This window comes from Cotesia typhae, unplaced genomic scaffold, assembly GCF_013202065.1.
Source record: "Cotesia typhae breed Kobodo isofemale line unplaced genomic scaffold, CoteBio_Ctyphae contig_123, whole genome shotgun sequence".
NCBI classification, from domain to species: Eukaryota; Metazoa; Arthropoda; class Insecta; order Hymenoptera; family Braconidae; genus Cotesia; species Cotesia typhae.
The window spans coordinates 2,628,211-2,653,968 of NW_027423715.1; the positions used below are offsets into that span (position 1 = coordinate 2,628,211).

The window sequence follows — 25,758 nt, forward strand, 5'->3', positions numbered from 1 at the left end:
TTCAATTCTGAGATAATTTTTTTTACATATTTAAAAGTTATTAAATTATCAAAAAAAAAAATTTTTTTTTAGGAATTTTGGCTCCCAACTTTTTCAAAAATATTTTGAATTAAAATTTATATTTTTTTTTATGTTCTTATACCAAAAAGAACAAAATAGCCTTTCAAATAATTTTTTAATTAAATTTTTAAGCTCTTATATTGTCTAAACTGTATAAGTATTTTTAAATTATTTAAAAAATTTATTTTTTTAAGCTTTCAGGATAAAAAAAATTTTTTAACCAATTTTAAAATTTATTTTTATTGTTATACTTTAATTTTGTTTTGTAAATTAATTCCAAAAATTTAAAAATAGAAAACAAACTCTAATTTTGTTTAAAAAATCATTCCAAAAATTTTTAAATAGAAACAAACTCTAATTTTAAATTTAAAAAAAAATCGAGTCTTACAACAAAACAAAACGTTCAATAAAAGCGTTTATTAAAGAGAATGAGTTTCTCATAACATGGGCATCACCTAGTGACCCTCTGGTATCACTCGGAACCAGGTACAGTTTATAGATTCGCTGGTTGCTATAGCACAGAAAAGCTTTTAGTAAGATGCATGCGGCCTTACCCGTCTCGAGGGCACTAGACACCAGTTCTAATGCATCCTTCGCTCAGTAAACCCTCAGTTTTACACACCAAAATACAACGAGCCAGCCTCGGCCTCGCCCCGTCTCAAGAGAATTTACTTATCTATCAACTTCCGACCAACAAATGGCATTAACTGACCTGCTTTTTCCGTCCTCGTGTCCAAGTGATACTAGAACTGAACCGCATATCGAATTCTCTTTCGAAGTAACCCTTAAACTTAATTTTGTGCTAAAATTTTCACTCCGATCGGGGTCATTTAAAGTCGCGGACAATTCCCTCGTTGATGGTCATTGAAGCCTGAGTGCTGAATCAGAGCCTGAACGTGATCTCTCAAAAGTGCGGTTCACGACTAATTATGTCTGAATGGGTAACGTGTGTGCCTGTCGCAGCAAGGACAGCCAGATCAACGCGGGGTCAATTTTGGACCGGGTCATCAGCCAGGCCAGTGACGAGGACCAGTGTTTGCTCTACCGACTCGCGAATTATAAGAAAGGCGGGGAACTGATCGAGGCGTTCAACCGCGGCGGACAATCCGAGGTCGAGCAAGTTATCCGCGGGCAGTTCGGGATCCTGATGTACAACAACGGCAAGGGCCAGACGATAAACCGGGCGGAGTATCTCAGGTGGAAGTTCCGCGACCTGGAGCAGGTTGTGCTGCCGATCGAGGCCTCTCTGTCGAGGTTCGACCCCTTGGCCAGGTGGACCGACCACGAGGCCTGCTGGCAAATGCAGTACCGCGGCTCTCTTGGAGAGACTCTCCTCCACGTCCTGATAATCTGCGACACTAAATCTCACACCAGAATCGCCCGGGTCTTGATTAAGTGCTTCCCCCGCCTGGCCATCGACGCCGTCGAAGGCGAGGAGTACTTGGGCGCCAGTGCCCTGCACTTGGCCATCGCGTACAACAACAACGAACTCGTTCAGGATCTGATCGAGGCCAAGGCGAATGTTTCTCAGCGCGCTATCGGGAGCTTTTTTCTACCCAGGGACCAGCAGCAGCAAAGAGTCTCCCGCAACACCGACTACGAGGGGTTGGCTTATTTGGGCGAGTACCCCCTCGCTTGGGCTGCCTGTTGCGCTAATGAGAGTGTTTATAATCTTCTTCTGGATTCTGGCGCTAATCCTGATGATCAAGATTCTTTTGGGAATATGATTTTGCACATGGTCGTCGTTTGTGATAAACTTGTGAGTTGTTAATTTTTTTTTTTTTTTTTTTTTGATGTAAAAAATAGAGTGTAATTGTCACGGAAAAAAGTAAATTAAAATATATTTTGAAATTTCTTCTTCGATCGATCCAATCGTAAAAATTTTTTATGGGGCTTAAAAAATTGCGTCGAATGCCTTCAACCACGTGGAAATCATTCACTCAAAAAATTATGGTTTGAAAATTTGGAAAATAGTGTTTTATCAAACTTCTATCAGATTTTTGAGCTAGGAGAACTCAAAAACGTCATAAGTGCAATTTTAAGCGCATGGGTATTGAATTAGCGGAAAGTTGCAAGGATGGCCTTTAGCTTAAATCGTTTTCCTAATTTTTTTCTATGCAAATAATAAATTGTAGTATTACAGTTTACTTTTTTCCGTATATATGATTATGATAATGATTATGATTTTGGTGATCTCGATAGGATATGTTCGGTTATGCTTTACGTCATCCGAAGTTTCCAGCGAGTAATGGAATTGCTAACACAGCGGGATTTACACCTCTGACACTGGCCTGTCAACTGGGAAGAGCTGAAGTATTTCGTGAAATGCTCGAGCTTTCGGCACGTGAATTTTGGCGTTATAGTAATATTACGTGCTCGGCGTATCCACTAAATGCGCTGGACACGTTGTTACCTGATGGCAGAACCAGTATGTTATTTTTTTTTTGTTATTATTATTAAACTTTTTTTTAATGAGTAATTTTAATTGTATGAAAATAAAGTAAAATAGAATATCATATAAGTAATGCATATAAATTTAAATACGCTTTGCTTTTTAATTAGCATTTTAATGAGAATAATCTTTATTTATCTTACAAAAATATTTTTAGTACAAAATAAACCTTGGATGCAATTTAAAAAATAATGCTTTTAAAAATATCATTTAAGAGATAAACTTTAATTTTGTGCAGAATCATATTATATGGAAAGTTTCAATGAAGAGGGTATTGAATGTTACTATTTATATACTTTTCGTAATATATTTATTAATTAAAAGTTACCGGAGCATTCAAATATCAAATTTCATTTTAATTGTGAGGTAAAATATAAATTAAGTTTTATAAATTCTTTATAATATTATTTTTTCAATTGTTGAAGTGAATGATTTAAATATGTTCTTAAATTATAATCGGATAGATGGGTAACGAATGTTTAATTTGTAAATTCAATTAAATTTTATTACATTTGTCTCAATACTCTCGAGAACTATTAAAGATTCTTATAATTATTTATGAATATAGAATTTAAAATTTGCTATAAAATACGAGAAAATTTAGTATTTTATAAAAATAATTTATTTACAATTATTTGATTATCAATTTGAAGACTGAAAGTAAAAAAAAATTTTAACATTATTTTAAACTTCTTAAAGGCTGCCTCCTAATTTTTTTCTTAAAAAAAATTAGAAAATCAGTTGGTCCTGAAGACCATCCCTGCAACTTCCCGCTAACTTCATTCCTAAGCACTTAAAATATTAGTTATTTCGTTTTTGAACTTTTCGAGCTCAAAAATATAATTTTTGTGTTATTTTGAGCTTAAATAGATAGCTGTTTTATGCTTTGGAGCTCAAAAGTCTGATAGAAGTTTCCTAGAACATTATTTTTTGAATTTTTAAGCCACTAAAATTTTAATAAAAATTCTGAAAAAAATTTTTGTTTCAATTTTTTTCGACAACGATATCTCTTGAACGTCAGAGAAGCATTAGAGAAGCTTCCTAGGACCTCAAAACATTGAGATCTGATAAAAACTCGATTTTCAAAAAACGGAGTAAAACCAATAACTTTCCCGATTTTTGAAAATTTTCTATTTTCTTAGCAGAGAAGTTAAAAAATTTTTAAAAATTAAATTAAATATAAAATTATATTCCTGATACTTGAGCAAAAAATACTTATAGTTTGTCTGAAATGTTTCACTTACCATCGTTCTATATAAATATATATATGTATATCAAAATCATAGGGTTAACAACGTTACGTGCTCGGCGTATCCACTTAGTGCCCCGAACACATTGTTACCTGATGGCGGTACAAGTACGTAACTGTTATTACTAGCATTATTATTGTATAACAATTATAATTACAATAACCACAATAACAATTTATAATTAATCCATAAAGTATTTTACCGGACCCGCCTGTAAGTTCACAACTAAAATAAATTATAAATTAAAATAATAATAATAATAATAATATTGAGTTATGTGGATGGTTGTTTGCTATTAAATTATTTTATAATGAGTGGCGGGCAGATGAGATTTTAAAATCAATTACCTTTGAGGATTAGGTGGAGGTAGCTGCGAGTTACTTAAGCTTCTGTTCTAACGATGCCTCTAATCAGTGAGTTGATTAAAGCTTAAGGTTGTTAAATTTCATCTCTCTCAAGCCCAGCGATTTAATAGAGTATACACACGCGGGCACTCTGGGCAGCCTATCTCTCTCGGGAGCTAAGTCTCTGGCTGTTTGTTGTTAATGGTTAAAGCTTCTTGTGTTCTCTTTTATTCTATACTCTACTGTACCATACACGGTACCGTACACACGTGGGGCCTGGATCGGTGATCGAGAAAAGCCAATTACCTGACTGATACACCAAAGTGAAAGAGTCAAGATCCGGATCTAAATCGGATTAAAGAGATTTACTTATATTATTTATATTTTTTTACTCAATGGCTTCCTTTTTTTATCGTCGGTAAAAGTCAATCACTACCGCCATTTTCTGTCATTCTCACTGTCAGTCTAGACTGAGGACTGGGGTAATCAATCAAAGAGTTATTTTTCAGTATTGTAGAGGCTATAAAGTTATAAGATATAAAGAAAAAAAATTTTTTTCAAATATTCTGCTCTATAAATTCTAAAAATTTATTTTTTAATTAATAAAATAAAATTTTGTAAACTAAAACATTAATTCAAAAATATTTTTATCATTTTTATTGTAAATTTACTGTGAAATAATATTAAGTTGTAAAAAAATCCTTTTTAATTTTACTATTTCAATTTTTTTAGTGCGTTGACTGTAAAAATATTCTTTTGAACAATTAAAAAAATTTTTAATTAAAAAATTTTTTTACAAATTAATTTTTTTATCACTGTACTCCAAATTATGAGTACTAAATCATATATTTAATAAAAATATATTCCATACAGTAAAAAAAAATGTTACTTGAATCAAGTCCATAAATTTGAAGAACTTCAAGTTCGTGATTTGAATAAAAAAAAATTTTTCACAGTTTAAGAAAATTTTATTCGACAATATTTCAATCATAATTAAAAATTAAAGATAACTTGATGGACAAAATTTTGAATATTCCTTCGTTAAAATCAATTTATAAAATCTCTCATCAGAGAATTAATAAAGAACATGCTTAAATTATCCTTTCCCGAAAACTTACAAGGGAATTAATTAATATGTAGCACACTAAAATATTCCCCGGCATCCTAAAATATAAATGCACATAAATTTATTCATAATATTCACAAGAAAGTAATGGAGGTGAAATAATTAAATCCTACAGATTGGAACTCAGCGCTGTTTATTATTTTGAACGGTACAAAAGCAGAGCACCTGGACATGCTGGACGGCGGAATAATTCAGCGACTGCTCGAGGAAAAGTGGAAGACATTTGCTCGCGTATGTCAATCACAATTACGATTAATTAATAAAAATTAGCGGTTTTTTCAATTTAAGCGAACGAATTAATGAATAAATGGCTGGTTGATGGTAATAGCGTTACATTAAACAGTTACAGTTCCTGAAACGTCTAATTATTCTTGTATTTCATCTAACGTCTCTATCCTTGGCCGTTTATCTGCGTCCGGCAGAGATCGATGCTGACTTGATGGGATGGCCAGAAGAGTGGACGGAAATAGGTCGGACTATTGCCGAATGCATCACCGTCGTGGGTGTCTTGGGTTACATTTTATTCCAACTTGGTGGCGAGGTCATAAACATTGGCCTTATATCTTTTCTTAAACAATTGGTAAGAAATTTTTTATTATTATTTTCATATTTTCTTCATTTTTGGGCTTAATCGCAAGCTCACAACTATCAATCGGCTTTATATTTCATTTTCAGTAGCAAAGTCAATATTTAATCGTACAATATTTATGAGCTTGCAATAAATTATTAAAAGGGTCTTATATATAACTCTTCAGGCCATCTAAAAAACTTTCAGCCTTTTTAGAGCTCAAAATTTGACAATTTATTAATTTTTCCATCAAATAAAAAATCTAAAAATTTTTTGATAAAGAATTTTGTTAAAATTTTAAAATTGAAAAATAATTTTAATTTTGTCAATTGCTCCAAAAATGGCTGTGTTGATTTTCTAGGTTCAGAAATTCACAGCAGGTTCTCTTAAAAAATAAATTAAAATAATTTATAGATTTATAACAGTAAAAAACTTTAAGCTTGCCGTATTTTATTTTTAATATTGTTTATTTTATTTTTAAATACGAACAGTCTTTGAAAACAGTAAATAGTGAATGACTCGAACTATTATTAAAATTAAATTAAATGACAGGTTAATTTAAAAAAAAATTTTAATAATTTATAAATTTATAACACTAATAAAATTTTTAACTTGCTCCTAAAATATCAAACCGCGTAACAGTACAAGCTCTTTTTTATTTTTATTATAGTTCACATTAAAAATGTTTCATTTCTGGTTTTTAATAATTAATTTCGGCTTAAATAATTTATAGAGTTCAGTGCAACTTTTTTTTTTACATTCTATTAATGTTCGGGAAATTATTTATTAATTTTTTAAATTCAATCAATCGAAAAAATTCCCTGAAAATTTTATTTTAAGATTCTATTTTTAAATGATCCCCTCAATAATCTAAATTTTTTTTTTTTTTAGTCAAAATAATTAACAAAATCCAATAAACTTATTTTTTTTTACAGTAGATTGTGTCTTAAAAATTTTCTATAATTAATTCTAATTTAATAGATAATTCCTTGAGAAAAAATTTCCAAAAGATTTTCTCTGAAAATTCCACTTTTTGTGGAAACGACCCAAATTTAGTTTTTTTAGTAAAATTAATTAACGAGACTCAGTAATACAAATTACTTCTTCAACTTAGTATTAAATTGAGTGTTATTGTTATTATTATTAGTCTAATGAATTTTATTAATTTAATGTGTCGAATTCCGGTTAATTATATTCGCATAAAACAAGAGCGCGTTGTAAAATTTAAAAAACGTTTGAATGGGTGTGCTGACAAAGTTCTTACAAGCTTTCTTTCCGATATCTTGAATACTTGTCTTGCGAATTCATTCTTACGTGTCACGAAAACAAACTGCGCTCAATCAATCCAACCAGCCGAGCGAATCGCGACGAACGACGTAAGATCAATTGCTCTGAGTCAGTGAGAAGTCAAGAGGTTCCATGAAATGTTTCAAATAAAAATAGTAGACGAGGATTAACGACCCCAGTAGTAACATTGGTTAGACCTTTTTTATCCTCAGCAAGACTAGTTGTTATGTCGATTCCACGATTTATCGCGTTACATCATTAATATTATTGCCCTTTCTAATTTCTCTCTTTTTAATTTACTACCATTCTTATATACTAACTCATCAATACTTTCCATCTAATTCCCGCTCACATTATCATTGTTTTTATTCAATGGATGTCGCTGTATTTCCAGTTAAAATTTTCCTAAAAATAAAAGCTAAAAAATTTTGTTTTGATTTTTATAATAAATTTTTTTTCACACAAAATTTTTTACTGAGTGTATCTTGTGAATTATTGACATTTTTAAAGATATAAGCTCATCCCGACATTACACTCATCAAGACCTTTCATTTGAGTACCCACATGAATTTTTCATATATTTATATATATTATATATATGTATATATGAAAAATATATAAAAATACATGTGGGTACTCAAATGAAAGCTCTTTATGAGTATAACATCAAAATGAGCTTATATCTTTATAAATGTCAATAGTTAACTGCAGACTGCTAGTTTACAATAAATTTTTAACAATTAAAATTTTTACTTTGACAGTTTTTATAAAATAAAAATTAAATTTCTAAAAATATAAATTCAATGTCTTGCCAGAAGTAAAACTCAATTTATACTGTAATTGTGACAAAATTAGATTTTCAATAATTTTATCAGGAAAAAAAATAAATTTGTTTATTTTCTGAAATTTTCTACAAAAAAATTTTTTTCCAAATTTTTATTTTAAAAATACTTTTACATAAAAATTAAATTAAAGTGCCCAATTATTCTCCTGACATATAACGTTAAGTGCATATAATAATATATAATTAATTTTTCTAGATTATTAAATAAATTTACTAGTAAAATTATCCCCCGAGTATTTAATATTTATAATTTCATTATCACCTAGATTAATCTCCATAAATAATTTATACTAAATATCGATTTCCAATAATATTAAGCCTAGTTTCACTTATGTATTTCATCTGATAATTATCTTTAAAAAACATTAATGTGCCAGATAACAAGATTACCAAAATATACATTCGATTTATTGCATTATTAATGGTAACTCCGATGTAGTTCAAAAATATCTGAGCCCACTTTCTTGACAATTATTGAGAATCAATTTTGTTGTCTCGAATTCCTCTCGGTAGTAAAAAGTAATTTAAGCTTTTAATTTGTCATTAAAATGATTACTAATTATAAACTAATAATAATGGATGAGAAATTTTCTCTTAGATTTAAAAAGGCGCAGAAAATAATTAAAGCTTCGATACAAAACGTTGACAAAAGGCTGCAAATAAAGCTTGATCAAAGCAATACTGATGGAAATAAAAATCAGTCGTAAAGAGAAAGTACACAATGGATTGATGCAAATTGAAATCCTAAAAAAAATGTTGGCTTTTAGATTTTTGTAAAACAATTAAAAAAAAAAAATTTATAGTTTATTTTATTTGAAAATAATGAAATTCCTTAATTTAAATCTAAAATTATTGAATAAAAAATTTTTTTCTTTAAATAAAAATTTTGAATCGAATTTTTAAAGGCAACAATCAAAATTTGGAAAAAAATTTTTTTTCTTGAATCAAATAATTTTTTTTTTTTTTTTATGACAAAATTAAGTTTTCAGATTATTATTTAAAGCTTGATAATAAAATAAAAGAGTGGCAAATTGATTAATAATTTTTATAAATATTGAAACTGATATACAAACAATGAAAAAAAAATTTTATTTATTTTTAATTCACTGTAAAGTATAAAAGAGAATATCGGGATCAAGTAACGTACCTTCAACTGATGCAACTAAATTTAACCAAGACAGGAGTAAATTATAAATACTTAATTTGACTGCCAGAAAATAAACTGTTTTATTGGGATTATGTCAATATAAGGAAATATAAAATTGGATGTACTTTTATTATCAACAATGTATTTTTGTTCACAGAGTCATGAACCAGCAAAATTTATATTCCTTTTAAGCAACATAATGATCCTTGCTTGCATCCCTTGCCGTCTGGCTGCGGATCGTCATCTAGAAGATGCTATTTTGGTGGTCGCTGTTCCGGGCTCGTGGTTCTTGCTGATGTTCTTCGCTGGGTATGTCGCTAGGCGATTATAAACACATCGATAGTTACGTTCTTATTTGTCGTGTTCCAATTTAGATACTACAACCCTTTTTTTATTTATTTTTTTAATAAAATTATAAATGTACGTGATCTAATTAAATTATCTATTAAAGTGGAATTTTATTCAAGGGTCCAATTAAATATTTATGAACAGTGAATAAATAATGTTCAGTAAACGATTTGTTAATTAATAATAAATATTCATTCACTCATTAAATTTAAAAAAATTATTAATTACTAATTAATAAGGTTTATTAAATACTAAAAAAATTTTTTTTTAGTAAATATATAGCTTAATATGGTCATAAATGCTCATATGTAATTTTTTGATAAACGATAGTGTGAAAAATCTCCAACAGGTGGCGCATAGTCGCTAAATTTTCTCCTTAGAAGAGAGTTAAGTTTGAGATACTAAATAATAAAATAAAAATTTATTTTTATTTATATTTCGATAGGTTATACTTCTAAAAATAACATATTTAAATTTCAAATTGATATCTCAAATAGTTTTTGAGTTACAGCCACTTAAAGAGTGTTTTTCTCAAAACAGTAGTTTTCGAATTTGAGAGAGTGATTACTCGAAGATAAATGATCCAATTACTACCAAATTTTTTTCTGCATATTCTATATATAGTTCTTCATACAATGACCTTCTAGTTTTTTGATCTGATCAAAAATCGAATTTTGGCAGGCCAAAAACGACCAAAATTCTGGGTAAAATTCAACTTTTTTTTTTTTAAACGCTGTCATTGTGTCAAATTTTAATATTTTTTTTTTTCGACCGAGGTTCATCGTACAGACAATATCTTTTAGTTTAACGAGAATTTTTTTTTTTTTGGTTTTACCCACGGAGAAAGCCGGAATCACTCGAGCAGTGGAGGACCTTTTTTTTTTTAGCGCCGTCGGAGATCACGTGTAACTCGGAAAATATTTAATTTTTTTCTCCAAAAATTTTACTGTGTATTCTCAAAATATGTATAAATATACCCTCAAAATTGTAAAATAATTGATACAGTAGTTTTTTTTTATTTTAATTCTCAAAAATCGCTTTTTTTTAGGCTGTCACACTGGTTGTGCTTCTTAATCAATTTGTTTTTAATACGACACGTAAAATTAATTTTCAGTCCTCACACTAAGCCCGATGTGATCGGATCGTTTTAAATTTAGCAGCGGGGATAAATAATAAAATAAACAGAGAATGTTTAATCGCGTCATCGTTTTGTCGCGGTAAAGAGCACAAAATCATTGTGACATTAATCATTTCTCTGGGAATGTGGCCGGATGTAATTCGAGAGGGTTCTCACTACACACTATACCGATCGACGCCACATAGCTCGTTGGCCGGGCGAGTGAATTATTAATCGATGATGCTTTATCATGCTAGTGATAGTTGAGTTGCGTCGAGTTGAGTTGAGTTGAGTCTAGTTGAAAGAGAATGGAATGGAAGAGAGTGCATCCAGTATTATATTACGCGAATGGGGTGAATGAGTACAAAATTGAGAGTGCTGAGCACAGAGCCAGAGGTAAGTCCTTTATCTCCACAAGAGTACTCTGCTAGTCTGGTCGATGACAACAACCAACCTGATACTCAATACTCAATATTATATACACCCAATACTCTCTGATTTTCGTTTGATATTTCGTATGTTATGTTATCAAGGGATGTACTTTTCGAAATATTATCTGATAAGTGTCCAGACGTGGGGTCGATTATGCGAGGTTTTAAAATCCGGGGATTATTTGCGCAGTAGTCGGCCATTTATCAGATTTAAGTGGTTAAAGTGGTCAGAAAAAATTTTACTTTCATTTTCAATCTTTAAACTTTTTACAACAATATTAATTATTGTCAGCGTAAAATTTTCATTTAATTTTATAATAGCTTTAAAAACAACTTCAATTACTTTGTATGAAAACTATTACACTATTTAATTTCAGTTTTTGTAATTTAGTTAATTATTAATAATTCTGAGCTGGAAAGTTTAATAATTGGTTATTTTACAGTGATTAATTCATTGCTAATTATAGTTATTTTTTTCGTCAAACTTTATAAATTTATTATTTTTACCAAAAATTTGTCAATCAAATATAAATTAATATTACCCTGAAGGGTACAAAAATTTAACTAACTTTCAAGTTTTTAAATAATATTTATAGATATAATTGAATTGTTTAAATTTGTTCAGTATCATGACGAATTGAAGATAACTTAAATTATAATTGTAGTTGTTTGCCACTTATCAGATCAGTGTGTCTCAAGTTGCCAAAAAATTTCAAATTTAACGTTTTGATCTGTAGAATTTTAAAAATACTTGAAATATAATTTTTCGATTGCCGAAAGCCGGACGGCGGAGCGGAAAGAAACATCTCTAGTTCATATCACAGTGTATTAACTTTGTGTTTTTTCACCACAAAGCTCAGTAAATAGCAGTTTAACGATGACTGAATTGATGAGGACGATCTTGCTGTGTGTTGTCTATTTATGGGCGAGCGTACTGAGGTATGAGGCGGAGCTGACCCTACTGCAGCCACACTGACGAGTCTTACAGTGTTCCTCGGAACGAAGCCACAGGAATCCATAAAATACGCATCATTTTACACTTTAATACATCTACGGACAATTCAGGCTTTTAATCGATTAATCGAGTGGTAATTGTACGTATTATTTATCACTGAGTCCATCTTGGAACGTCTTTGGGTTGATGAAATTCGGAAATGGGCAAAAAATCGGCTAAGAAAATGTGAACAGTCGGCTTAAATTTCTGCTTTACTATATTACTAAATCAAAAGCCTTTACATGCCAAAAAACACCTGACATCTTTAGTATCAGATAAATTAACACTCCAATTCAATCTCAGTGAATTAAGCCATGATTATAACGCTTATGTGCATATTTTATTTATGTATAACATGATGACACCTTAGATGATTGTGACATTGTAAGCGTAGAGAGATAGCAATAAGGGTAGATTTGGGTTGAGTTTAGAGTTGGATGTCGCGTACATGGATCATGGATGCCAAATCAACCGCTGTGACACACACTCACTCTGTGATCGGCATATCAATAGATCAGCCCATGGCCCACAGCCCCCTCACATATATTACCCACACACACATCTATATACATTATACATTATACATTATATATCAAACAAAACTTTATAGGTGCCTTGCCTAGCTCATGCTTCAGCAACCAACTTTCTCGGATGATAAAAAAATTTTTAAAGTCCTCTAATTCAATTTGAAACTTTCCTCATACTGAGTAGCGCATGTATACCGTCTATAAGGCCAAAAATATCCCATATAGAGTAATAATAAAACATTTTGCAAATTCTTTCCGTAATGCTCCAGCTTTTATTTTTATTTTCATCACTTTACTTTTATTTCCGGTCGCTGATGTAAATATATATCTGGTGTAATTTTGCGGAAAGTATAATGAGAGAAATATCGGAAAATATGCCAATAATTAGACATGACGCGAATGCTGGGATTTTATATTTTACCGTTAACGACTGAAATTCCTTTGAAAGCTCTAAATATTATTAGAGGAGAGCTAGTTTCGAATTTTTTCGATATTTTATGCTTATTATTACCTTAAGTAACGTCATTATAATTACGTGATGCTGATGAGCTTTTAACAATAGATAATTTAGATATTTCGCGAAAATAACCACTGCCAATTGCTGGGCTTTTACGGAATTTAGTTATTTTTTTTTCTTTTATCAATTAAAAAAAAAAAAAAAATTTAAAAAAAAAGGAGGGAGTATTTAAAGTGTTATGTATCATCATTATCATATTTTAGTAAACGCTTTACATTTTTAAAAGCTTTAGACTAAAGATGAAATTGCCTCGTCACGATTCAGCAGTTTCATAATAATTTTTTTTTTTCACGCGATGAAAAAAATATAATATGTTAATTTTGAGTATGAAAACATTTTTTTCACTGCAATTTTTATCAAAAAAATTGAACATTTGGTCACATTAAAGAACCAAGTATTAAATTTTTCGAGTGTCCAATTACACCCCACTTTATTTTATTTCAGCTACTTAAAATGCCCGTTTGTTGCTTTGAAAGTCTCCCTTCTGGAGCGAGGCTATTCAAGTATTAAATTATCGAACATATGTACTCTTAGGGTTGCACTGACCTCTACTCTCAACTTTCGATCAATTAAATCAGCAACGAGTTCTAAAAAATTTTTAAAGAAGCCTTGTTGTTAATCGATTTTCTGTACACAGAAAAAAAAATTTCTTGGCTGGAAAAAAAATCTCTTGGCTCAAGAAAATATCATAAATATTTGATACAATAAATTTTTATATTTGATCGATATTTTTATCAATAAAAAAATTAATAAAAATTTATTTCTATCGAATTATTAAATTTTTGGAGCAAGAATTAAATTTTTTGGAGCAAGAAGCTGAATTTTTTCAAAACAAGAAGATTTTTTTGACTTAAATACATTTTTTTGGATCAAGATACGTATTTCTTAAAGCAAAAAAATTAATTTTGTTGGAATAAGTAAAATTTCTTGTCAAAAAAATTTTTTTTTCTCTCAAAAAAATAATTAAAAAAAAAAAAAATTTTTTTTTGGCTCAAATGAACCTTTGTTTCTGTGTATCTACATAGATTAAAATAAATCCTGAATAATTGCTTGGTAGTTTATTAATAAATAGGAGTTAATTAATTCAGTATAAAACTTTTCAGATAAATATTAAACTCGAGTTTATTTTCGGTCTAACTAATGCTTGTAAATTATCAGTAAGTTTGAGAAACTAAAATTGCAAAGCAGTTATAATTCTATACCGAGGATCCCTTTTTACCACCTACGTCATGAAGTTTCTTAGAGCTTCTATACATAGTATAATTTTGCACTCCTTCGCTTCCGCCGTATTCCACTATACCATCTTCTTGCGTATCTATACTTGAGACAACCCTTTGTTACTTGACATCGCCCCACTCTCAGTCGTAAGTGCATTAGCCCCGATGACAGTTTACTATCAAACATTGTTACGTCGTATTATTTGTTAACCACTTGTTTTTAACTCTCCCACACTTACTCACACCTTCACTCACCGGTACTCCGACCCTCCAAATAGATAACGATTATTTATTGAGTGTGTACAACCAGTCGAATATCTACCCTGATAATCGAGTGTTTAGCTTATCGTTCAGCTTTTAAAGGCATGGCTATTTATTTTCACTATTTATCATTATTATTTTTAGATTTTTCCTCAATCAAGTCTAAATTATTCAATAAATATATCGATTTATTTATGAACATTTTTTTATACAGTTATAACTACAAAAAAAAATTATTTTCCAATTTATTAAAAAAAAAAAGCCGATTTTATTAATTTTGAATGTTTTTTTTGGTTTTTAAATTTTTACTCCAAAATTTTTTAATTAAATTTAATTCATAATTTTCCAAAAAACGAGCATATTTTCCTGGGATGGATAAAAATTCAGCCACCAGATGGCGCGTCAGCTAACATCCGTACTACTGATTAATTTCGAAACTTAACTCTCTTGTAGGGAGAAGATTCAGCTGTCATGCACCCTCTGTCGGCAATTTTTACTACTAACTTTAGTTTGAGCCATACGCTGAGAGAAAAAATTTCTTAAAAAAAAAAATAATAATTTTAAATAGGCAACTTGCGAATTTTCTTAAAAACTTTTTTTTAACAAGAAAAAAATTTTTTTTTCAGCTAAATAAAATTTTTTAAAAATTCTAAACAAATTAATTTTTTATTACATTTCTAATTTCTTTCAAAATTAAGGCCAAAAAAATTTTTAATGAACATTTATTGATTTTTTAATGCTGGAAATTATTTAAAAAATTTTAAACAAATTAATTTTTTATTACATTAGTAATTTCTTTCAAAATTAAGGCCAGAAAAGTTTTTAATGTAATAAAATGCAAGCAAGTAATAATTATAACTATCAGAAGATAATTAAAAAAAAAAAACCAAAAAAGTGTAAATGCAATAAAACAATAGCCAATGGATATCAATTAAATTACTGGAGATAAAATCTTACTGCATAGAGAGTAGCCGCAAGTTATTAATCAATTCGGTGAGCATTTGGACGGTTAACATAAATCGCAACGGCACTGTTTGCCCGGATATATACTCTTGATCTCGTCGGATCCGCATAAATGTATATGGATATGCATACACTGGAGGATAGACGTATCTCGAAGCAGGAGAGAAACAGCAACAGTACATTCGTAGTCAGAAGTACAGCGAGTAGAGAATGTGCAGTAGATTCAGTGTAGAGCGTGGCAGTGTTGGCTGGGCTGCATAGCAGAATGTATAATATTTCGATGGCCCCATACCCATACCCATACCCAGTCGAGTTTGGATCGTTATGCGATATACCTCCAGCAGCCGAGATTAGGAAACGGTGTGTATGCCGTTGTGATTGTCCATTGATCCGCGACAAACAGAGTAGTATAGAGTAGAGAGTAGAGAGTGCAGGTTACGACTACAGAGCAGAGACCAGAGAGCAGGGAGCAGGGAAAGAGAGGGGGTAAACTCGATAACGATTGCACATTGCGATAATGATAATAACGAGGACAGGTCGTTACGATCATCATTAATGACTCTAAGGGGCTAATCTACGAACCTTTATCTATTTTACAGGGCCGTACGGCTAACTGGACCGTTCGTCACGATGGTCTACAGCATGATAACAGGCGACATGCTGACCTTTGGAATAATATACATGGTTGTCCTATTTGGATTTTCCCAATCATTTCATTTTCTATATAAAGGATTTCCGAGGGTCAGTTCCTCGCTTTTTCAATCTTATCACTCCACTTGGATGGCCTTGTTTCAAATTACCCTCGGTGATTACAGTGTAAGATTATATTTACTTTATTTTTGTACGCCTCATAGCGCGAAGCGCGTCAGGCTACGCTTTACACCCGATTCGTCAACCATATTTCACTTATAAAATAATATAAGTACATGCACACAAAAAAAAATAAAAAATTACTTAATTGTAATTTTTTTTTTAATTAATTACACAATTTTTTTTTTTATTAAAAAATGCAATTTCGGATTTTTACTTTTTTCATTAATTTAATTAATATTTTTTTTTGTTGTAAATTTTTCAATAAGAAAATTGTGAAAATTTTTGAATGTCTGCTAACTTTATTTTCATTATTTATAATTATAAAAAATTTATAATATTATCAAAATTACTAGATTTTTTTAAATATATATTTTTAGAATTTAGATTAAATTTATTATTAATAAATAATTTTTAAAAAAATTTGGCTTTAAGTATTGTTTAAATAAAAATAAAACAATATGAATTTTACAATAAATTAATTTCTAAAAAAATTATTTTTATCAGAAAAATACATATTTATACAGAAAAAATTAAACTGTAATAAATAATCGTCGATTTATAATAAATAATGATCAATACTAAATTTTTAAGAGACATTTTTTCAGAAATTTCTTCCTCTTTAAAGATTTTTTTTCCGATTTTTGATATCACCAATAGTTATTAAGTTATTTACCAAAAACTGAAATTTTTTATTTTGTTAATAAAAAATTGAAATTTTTACAAAAAAAAAAAATAAAAAAACAATAATATTATTTTTTAAATTTAATTCCGCATCGAATAAGAGATTGTTAATATTTTTATTACAATTTCTAAGATTTTTATCAGCAAATTTACGCAGGATAGTACAAATAAATATTTTATCAAAAATTTTGTTCGGTTTGTTGAAAAAGAGCATCTCTGTAAGCCATTTAGCTCTCGGTTGTCCATTATTAATAACGATGATTTGTTTTAAATTAAAATTTTAGCGTAATAATTTGCACAGCACACACTAAAGTTCAATGAGTAGAGTAAATGCAAAAGGTATACACGACGGTTATTAGCAAATATTTAAATGAACTTGAGTAATAACACAAATAATCGGGAAAATGAATTAGTCATTACCCGTTACTGACCCGACATATCGCTATGAATAAGCTTTATTATTTTAATGTTTATTTATAGACTAGATACACAACACAAATTTATGCAAGCAATCATTCTCGTTATAATATTCGCTTCCTTGATTCTCAACAAAAATCTTCGCTTAAACACAGAATTATTAAATACTCGGGAATTATAAAAAATTAAGCACAAGAATTAAAGTATTTATCGTTAAAAAAAAAAAATAAAAAACAAATGTAAAATATTTTTTTATAGAAATGATAAGCTGTTTATTTAATTCTTTAATAGCATTAGATTTATTTACATGCAAAAGCTTTATGTACTCGTAGAATTAAGCTAAAATATTTTTCTGATAAAAAGCTTTTAAAAATAATTTTTTTAAAAATGTATTTATTGTAAAATTCAGATTTTTTTTATTTTTATTTAAATAATACTTGAGGCAAATTTTTTTTTTTTTTTTTTAATTATGTACAATTAATAATAAATTAAATTAATATTTAAAAAAAAATTTTGGAATTTTTATAATATTGACCAAAAAAATAAAAAATAAATTTATTTTATAAACTAGTGATTTTTCTTTATTCTTTAAAATTCAATATAAAAATTTAAAACATAAACTCTACGAGTTTGTTATTACACGAAGGCGTTATAAATAAAGTTTAGTTATAATTTTTTTGCTCGTTAATTCAATAAAAAATATATTCATCATGCAGAAGATGTAGTACGGCGAAACTGACGGCAACATCTAAACTTCCTAGCGCGAAATGAAAGAAAAATTTTATTAGTCCACGTGAGCTTTTGGTATTACGATCGGGCCAGTCACGGGTCGACGACTAGACGCAAACCGATGAAATATCGCCCGTCCGCTGAAAATATTGCTCGGTTCCGCGATCCGCTTAAACCCGATCCGACACTCGGGGTAACTCGACGCCTCAAGAATAAGGACTCGATGGATTACATTTGCCAACATATATATATGTTTATACTGCGATGACAGGTTGACGAATTTCAGAGGAATAATAATAAAAATAATTTAGCAAAAAAAAAAAAATTATTTTTTAACAATAAATCGCCTTAAAAAATTTTTTTTTCAATTAACTAGGGAATGTATGAAAGTAAAAATGTGGTTAAAAAATTTTTTATACGCCCTTTGGCATTAGTAACGCTTAATGTTTATATTTTCAGTACTCGGATTTGAGCGATACAACCTACCCAAATTTAAGCAAAACAGTGTTCGCTATTTTTATGGTCCTTGTACCGATTTTATTGCTCAACATGTTGATTGCTATGATGGGTAATACATACGCTCATGTTATTGAACAAAGTGAAAAGGAATGGATGAAACAGGTAATTTTTAATTCTATTTCAATTTATACTGATGTACAGCGTCACTCTGCTACTGAGTTAATTGATTAAACTTTCAACCATTAAACGTCATGCCATTTTTTTTTTTTTATATTTTTACTCTTAAAAATAAAATTAAAAAAAAAAAAATATTTAATGGAAAATATTTTAGACTAATCGTTCAGCACTTACGAAATAATTTTTAGCCATAATTCAATGACGATGACAAAATAAATCTTAATTAAAGTCAATTAAGCTATTTAATACTTCAATTATTAACTCGATTGTAATTTTTTTCACTTCATAATTTTATTTTTAAATATTAATTTATTAAAACACTGTAATGTACTTCTCTGGTTGTAATAAAGGATTTAATGTTACAAATGGCTATTTTCAATTAAGAAAAAAAAATCAATGAATTAAATTAACCAAAGTTTAACTTTAACTTTACTTAAAAAAATGTCTAAGTTATAAATTAAGCTGAAATTAATCTATGTCATCAGAAGAGAGACACTCAAATATTACATTGACTCGACAGTCGATATTTATATTAAACCGCTGAACAAGTGACGTTAAATGAATTTTTTAGTGGGCGAAAATAGTGGTATCACTAGAGCGCGCAGTGTCGCAAAAAGACGCTCACAACTATTTGCAAGAATACAGCATAAAATTAGGTCCCGGAGATGACCCAAATAATCCAGCCTCCGAGCAGCGAGGTGTCATGGTGATTAAAAGTAAATCTAAAACCCGTGCCAGACAGAGAAAAGGCGCACTGGCTAATTGGAAGGTCAGTACTTGCTTATATATTAAATCTCTTTACAATTTCTGTTAAACTCTCATTTAAAAATAATTATTTTTCCGCACTTTAGATAAATTTTAAAAAAATTATAAAATAGTAAATTTTAGAAATTTTCTTGTAAAATTTCCAAAATAAATAATATTAATTAATTTAATCATTTGTAATAAAAATAACTATCATATAAATTTTTATTAAATTCTAATTAATTAAAGAATTGAAAAAATTATTATTTTTTAAAATTTTTCTTTGAAAATTTTAGAAGCTTTTAAAAAAAATTTTTTTAACAAAATTTTAAGAGAAATTAATTTAGACTAAAAGTGCAAAATAATAAAAAAAATTTTTGTAAAAATTTACCAACCAAATCTCGAAAAAAAGCGAGTAGGAAAAGTGACAATAAACGCCCTCCGGAAGCGAGGAATGACCGGAGAAGAATTGAGGTGCATAATGTGGGGCCGGGCTTCGATTTCTACCCCAGTCCGAGCCAGGTAAACCTAAGCGACAACACTCGACATATCCTCCCGGTAGTTACCAATCTGGAGCTTTTATTTGTATTCAGTCCGCACTTGAACGAGGGAGAAATCTCGGGGTTGCCAGGAGCATCGGTGATGGGAGGAGCATCGGTAGCTCCGCAGCCGCTCGTACCGGCAGCGACGTTACCACCGGGTTTCGGGGATGCTCTCACAGCAGCTCTGGACGTGATGGCCTTTGCCCAAGACATTGACCCGAGTGGCGTATCCGAAGGAATAACAAGCACAGAAGGATACTTAATATTGGACGGGCATCAGTCAAAAGGTCTGCCAATGACAATCACTGAATCCTCGATATCTCCTGCAACAACTGTTATTGAGATGGGTATGAATAAAACTCCATATGCGATAGACTGTCCTACGAGCTGAGCTGTAGTGTGTATCCGTCGGAGATTAGTACTGGACATAAAAGATCTGGAAAGCAATTGAGGATAAGACCCTTTTTGTATTTATTTATCAAAATGTATTGTGTGCATCTTTTTGCGTAGCCTCGGGCTCGACATCGGGGCCACGGAAATTGAGTTTTCATTTATGAATGTCCAGTAGCAAGTAACATGTAGCATGTAGCATATACCACGTAGTGGTAGCATCTATCGTATATCGTATATCGTACATCGTATATTGTAGATTTACTCTTTCTGGATTTCTCTCTTTGGATACCGAACAGTCCACTGGCGTATGAGTACGATATACACCCACACGGTAGTTTTGTGCTTTTACTTGACCATCTGGAAATGCTCTAGCTCTAGCTCCAGTTTTCCTATTTCTGTGCCTTTTGACCTCACGATACGACGAACCTTTCACAGGAAATCCCATTAGTGGAGTTGCCCGGGTAGATCAGAATCGACTCAATGGGTCACCACCCGAGGACAGCGCCAAGAGCGATCCGGATCCTTTGCTGAATCTGGTGATTGCCTCGGAGAGCCCCGAGTCCCAGCACGAGGCTCTGCTCAGGATGGCCGAGGAAGCCAGAATTTCCAGCGAAGTCAGAGTTAAGCTAGATGCCTCCGTTCTGGAGTCCTTCGGCCTGGGACTCGCTCCGGCAGAGCTCTTGGCTCAGGCGCCTGTTACTGAGAAGGACAAGCTCTTTGACGAGTCCAGCGACGACATTTGTGGCAGTAAGTCCTTTTTTGAGCTTCTTTAACTCAATTACCAACATTTAACCAAATTCAGACCGCTAGCTACGAATTTTATGATTTTTTTTATTATAATTAAATTTCAATGGGTTTATACTAAATATAACTCCGGTTTTATTACCGTTAAATTTACTGTTTGATGTTTAATTCATCAGGATATACGATTTTAGAACTTTTAATCGATTAGAATGGTTTTTAAATAGAATTTATTATTAAAATTCAGGGTAACTCATCAGAAATAAATTCACCAACTTTCGAAGTTGAAAATTCAATTTATTTTTGTAAATTAATTAAATATTACACACCTCAAACGAGATATTGGTGATTTATTCTTGGTTAACAATGTTAAAGTTGATTTAATTATTTTTTTTATTCATTAGAATGTCAGAAATATAATTTTAATAATACTTTGTTGAGGGAAATGAATCGAGAATTAACAAAAAAAAAAAAAGAATAAAAAAAACTTTCCAAATCAAAGAATTTTTATGACTTAACAAATAAACTCGTGAGAATAATGTTGAAAATGTATTGCCTTCAGCTGACGAAAAGTTTATAGGTATTGAATTCCTAAATTGGTCCGAAATTTATCGTATACAAAGGAATATTCAACGAACTTTTCATTCAATTTTTTGTTTAAGTAATACGAAAACTTTAGCAGTGAGTGATTTTATCGGAATTGATAATAAAAATTGAATTTGTGAAGCTATAACTAACAAAAAAAAAAAAAAAATTCTATGACATACTGCTGTCGACTTGACAAAGGGCTTTTGTCAAGAGAATATGAGCCCTATAAAGCTGAACGATTGGTAGATTCTAAAATTTTTAGGTCGAAAAAAAATAATAATAGAAAAAAATATGTTTTTATTCTTTAATTAATGCTTACGTTGTTTTCGGGTTCGTTATATCGATTAAATAACCACGTAATTTTTTTTATATTTTTTACTCACTGAATTATGAATAAAAAAAAATTTTGACTTTGATTTTTTGATTTTTTATAAAATCATTAAGCCATAAAAAAAATTTTTTTTTTTAAATTTATATAAATACATATGAAAAATAAAAAAAAACCATTAAAAATAATTTAATGGACAAATGTGACGGAATAAATTTATAGAACCAAAAAACTATTAAAAACTCCTCCAAAATCTTGATATAAAAAATAGATTATAAAAATTAGTAGATAAAATTATTAAATTTAAAAAATGAAAATTGACAAAACTTTTTTAAAGATATTTATTTTATTTTAACTCCGAAGGCAATCTATTGGGTACGGATTCACGACTGAGGAGAATAAAATCAGCGAGCATGAGATACAAGAAAGAAACAAACTCAGTGGATGAGAATAAACAGAACGGCGTTGGTGTCAGGTTGCTTGATTATTATTCTTCATCAGAAGAAAATCCCCCGAGTAGTGTTATACTTACAAACGGTTGTGTAAACGAATCTACTTCAAAGGTGAAAAAGACAACGGTGTCATCTGCGTCGTCATCGTCGGATATGAACCGAGAAAATAAACCCGAGCGAGTGAAATTAGACGTTAAAGACGGTCGTTGGGAAAATGAGAAGCTTGAGACGGCTACCAGGGAGGAAAAGAATCACCCGCAAAACGTCAATAAAAATCACAAACGTCGTGCTAAAACTGCTAAAAACAGGTAACTACTGCACTAAAATCTCTCTTCTAAACAACTTTACTAAACATAACATCAACTAAAGTCATATCATACAAACCGACGAGCACGATAACGCGACTATTTTATTTTCGTCTCTTTTTTCTCAACTCGTTCTCGTTCATGTTCTCGTTTTCGTTCTACTCGTTCTACTCGTTCTACTCGTTCGCTCGTTCTCGTTCTTGGCTGGCGGACTTGCTCTGCGCTACTGCACGGGTTGGTCTTAAGAATATTGCACGCGATCTTGTTCACCACTTGAAGCAAGAAATATTTTAAAATATTTCAAGAGAAAATTATTTTTAAAAATAATGTTGGTGAGAAAAAAAGGATAAATGAGTTGTCGAGTATAATAATAACCATAATAATAATAAATAAAAAAATTTAAGTAAAATAAAAACATTGTTTCGGGTCGAGAATACTACTAGCTTGTGGCCTCGTATTTTTACAACCAACTAAAAATAAAAAATAAAGAAAACAATGTCAAGTTAAAAAAGAGAAAATGAGAAACGGAAAATCCAACAGCCATACAACCAGCAACTGCTAACCGTCATAAACAAAATTTTCTTTCACTACCCAACCAACCAACCAACTACCAGCGAACCCAACCAAATACACCCTAACTCTCGTTTGTCTGAATTTACCGAATAATTTTATGCCTCATATTGTTTTGCTCAAAGATTACACTCTGTAAAATAACAACTACAATATTCTTCTTTTTTTTTGTCACTAATTTTTTACTGAAAAAGTTAAATTTCTATTTTTATTTTTATTATTTCACATAAATTTTTTTTTCCGACAGAGTATCGCCGAAAGAAGTTAATACCAGGGGAAGCAACGATAGTCAGCAAAAAGAAACTACTTCAACTCCGGCCTCACCTACGGATCCCCTTGAGCCGTGGAGCACTCGCGGAATCAGCGACATGAACACAATATTGGCTTGGAGAGAAAATGGAATGGATAGTCCCTAATTGATTATATGAATGACTAAATCTTCGAGGTTTAGAATTTTATTTAATGTGACTGTTGTTTGTCTTCAGCTGTGGAAGTACGCTTTGTTAAAAAAAAAAAACAATTTTTTGGCTGTAAATTATCTGTTTGATTTTTATTTAATCTTTAATATTAAAAATTGTATTTAATTGAAAACTAAATAAATTAGAAATTTAAATTAATATATTAAAATTTTTTTGGATGTTTGCGTAAAGTAAAATAAAAGACAAGTTCAAAGAGCCAAAATTAGTGTATTAAATTTTTTTTTGCAACTATTTAATTTTATAGTGTAAATTAATAATATATTTTAATTAATTATTTAAAAAATTTTAATCTAAAAATAATCTAATTTTATTTAGTGTTAGATTTTAATTTCATTAATTTTCCGATTTTTTAAACAAATAAATAAGTTGTAAAAAATAAAATTTTTTCAAAAATTTATTAAAAAAAAAAAACTATAAAAATTATTAAATGTCTCTTAATTTTATTATTAAGCTCTAAAAAGCAGAAAAAATTAGTAAAAAAAAAAAATATAAAGAATGAATAATATTCCAAAATAAATATATCTAAAATAGTAAATTGAAAAAAATGTATTCGGTAACTTTATTAAAATAAATTGCCGAAGATTTTTCTCAGCGATATCGCATCAAATAGCCTCAGGCTCATATTCCAACCTGTTTCAGAATTTTCAATACAAGTTTTAAGTACTAAAAATAACCAATGAAAAATGAATATATTATTTTTAACAGCCGATTCTATTTTTTTCTCGCGTCGCATTTACGGCTAATTGCAATTTTAATTTTTTCTTCTAAAAAAATGAGAATTTCGAAAAAAACGGCTTTTAAAAAAATTTTGGGGTGAAATAAAATAGTCGGAATAATTAAATTAATTAATAAATTATCTGTATCAGTATTAACAAAAAATTCTTAATTTATTAAAAAGTATTACTGTAAAATTAATGAAATAAAATTACAAATTTAATAAATATATGTCAGCGCGAAAGAAAAAATTTAATCTTGAGAATATAATCGTTAACTTTTCAATGAATTTCTCCTACGGATCATCTATTGATACATTTAATTTTATATAAAGATAAAATATATATATTTCTTATGAAAGAAATTTTACAGCAGCGCAACCGGGGATTTTCTTCATCCCATAAATCCCCTGCTGCGTCACGTGAAATTGAAGGGAAAAAAAAGTCCCGATCTAAACATAAGCGTCGAGACGTTGAAGAAGATGAAAATATATATATATATATATATATATATATATATATATATATATATATATATATATATATATATATATACATATATAATACAGCAAAAAAAGTTTAAAAATAATAAATAAATAAAGAAAGAAAGGGATGAATAAAGAAGATGATGAAGAAGAGTGTGATAGAAATCGATTTTCAATTATGCAGCAAAGCTCTATCCTTAATGGCAGAGCCGGAGGTGAACTTATGGAAAGTGCAAACTTAAAAATGTATTTTCCATCCATGATTGCCATTTACGAAACTAAAACTTTGTACTCGTCCATCCAAATGAGTATAACTTTGATGTCTAATTTTTTTTTTTTTTTAATGTATATATAAAGTCCAGGCATTTTATTTATTTATCTTTTTTATATTTTATTTAACTCACAACTTTTTTCATTTACGCGAGACTTTCATCGCCGTGAAAAAAAAAAAAAATAATAAATAAGTGCTTACCTCGGGGGAAATTATATTGGAATAGAGCTGTGTAATTTGTTTAAATTCGAAGCTTTTAAAGTTATGTATCTCATTAATAAAGATTAATTACTTTTAGTTCACTTTGCTTGGAAAATTTTACAGCCAGAGCGCTGTTGTGCTCTGCGAGGCAATATTGAGATGTTATTAAAGTGACTAAGTTTAGAGACGACAAAATTATCTATAGAATTTTATCATA

At 29.8% G+C, this 25,758-nt stretch overlaps 1 protein-coding gene across 1 annotated transcript; it reads left to right on the top strand.

Annotated features, from left to right (window-relative positions):
• Positions 1 to 997: 997 nt before the first annotated feature.
• Positions 998 to 24,058, top strand: Iav (transient receptor potential cation channel subfamily V iav). The gene is made up of 13 exons (XM_074253205.1): positions 998 to 1,819; positions 2,263 to 2,488; positions 5,348 to 5,463; positions 5,576 to 5,812; positions 9,236 to 9,387; positions 16,053 to 16,269; positions 18,553 to 18,714; positions 19,301 to 19,498; positions 19,886 to 19,995; positions 20,067 to 20,362; positions 20,844 to 21,155; positions 22,429 to 22,825; positions 23,640 to 24,058. The coding sequence occupies exons 1-13, from the start codon at positions 998 to 1,000 to the stop codon at positions 23,806 to 23,808; spliced, it is 3,414 nt and encodes a 1,137-aa protein (XP_074109306.1). The 3' UTR covers positions 23,809 to 24,058.
• The last annotated feature ends 1,700 nt before the right edge of the window (positions 24,059 to 25,758 follow it).

Excerpts from the sequence above, each read along its gene's own strand:
- Iav (XM_074253205.1), top strand. The coding sequence starts at position 998 with ATGGGTAACGTGTGTGCCTGTCGCAGCAAGGACAGCCAGATCAACGCG. Across the intron at positions 5,464-5,575 it reads AGTGGAAGACATTTGCTCGC|TTACAGTTCCTGAAACGTCT; the intron begins GTATGTCAATCA and ends TACATTAAACAG. Across the intron at positions 22,826-23,639 it reads GCTAAAACTGCTAAAAACAG|AGTATCGCCGAAAGAAGTTA; the intron begins GTAACTACTGCA and ends TTTTTCCGACAG.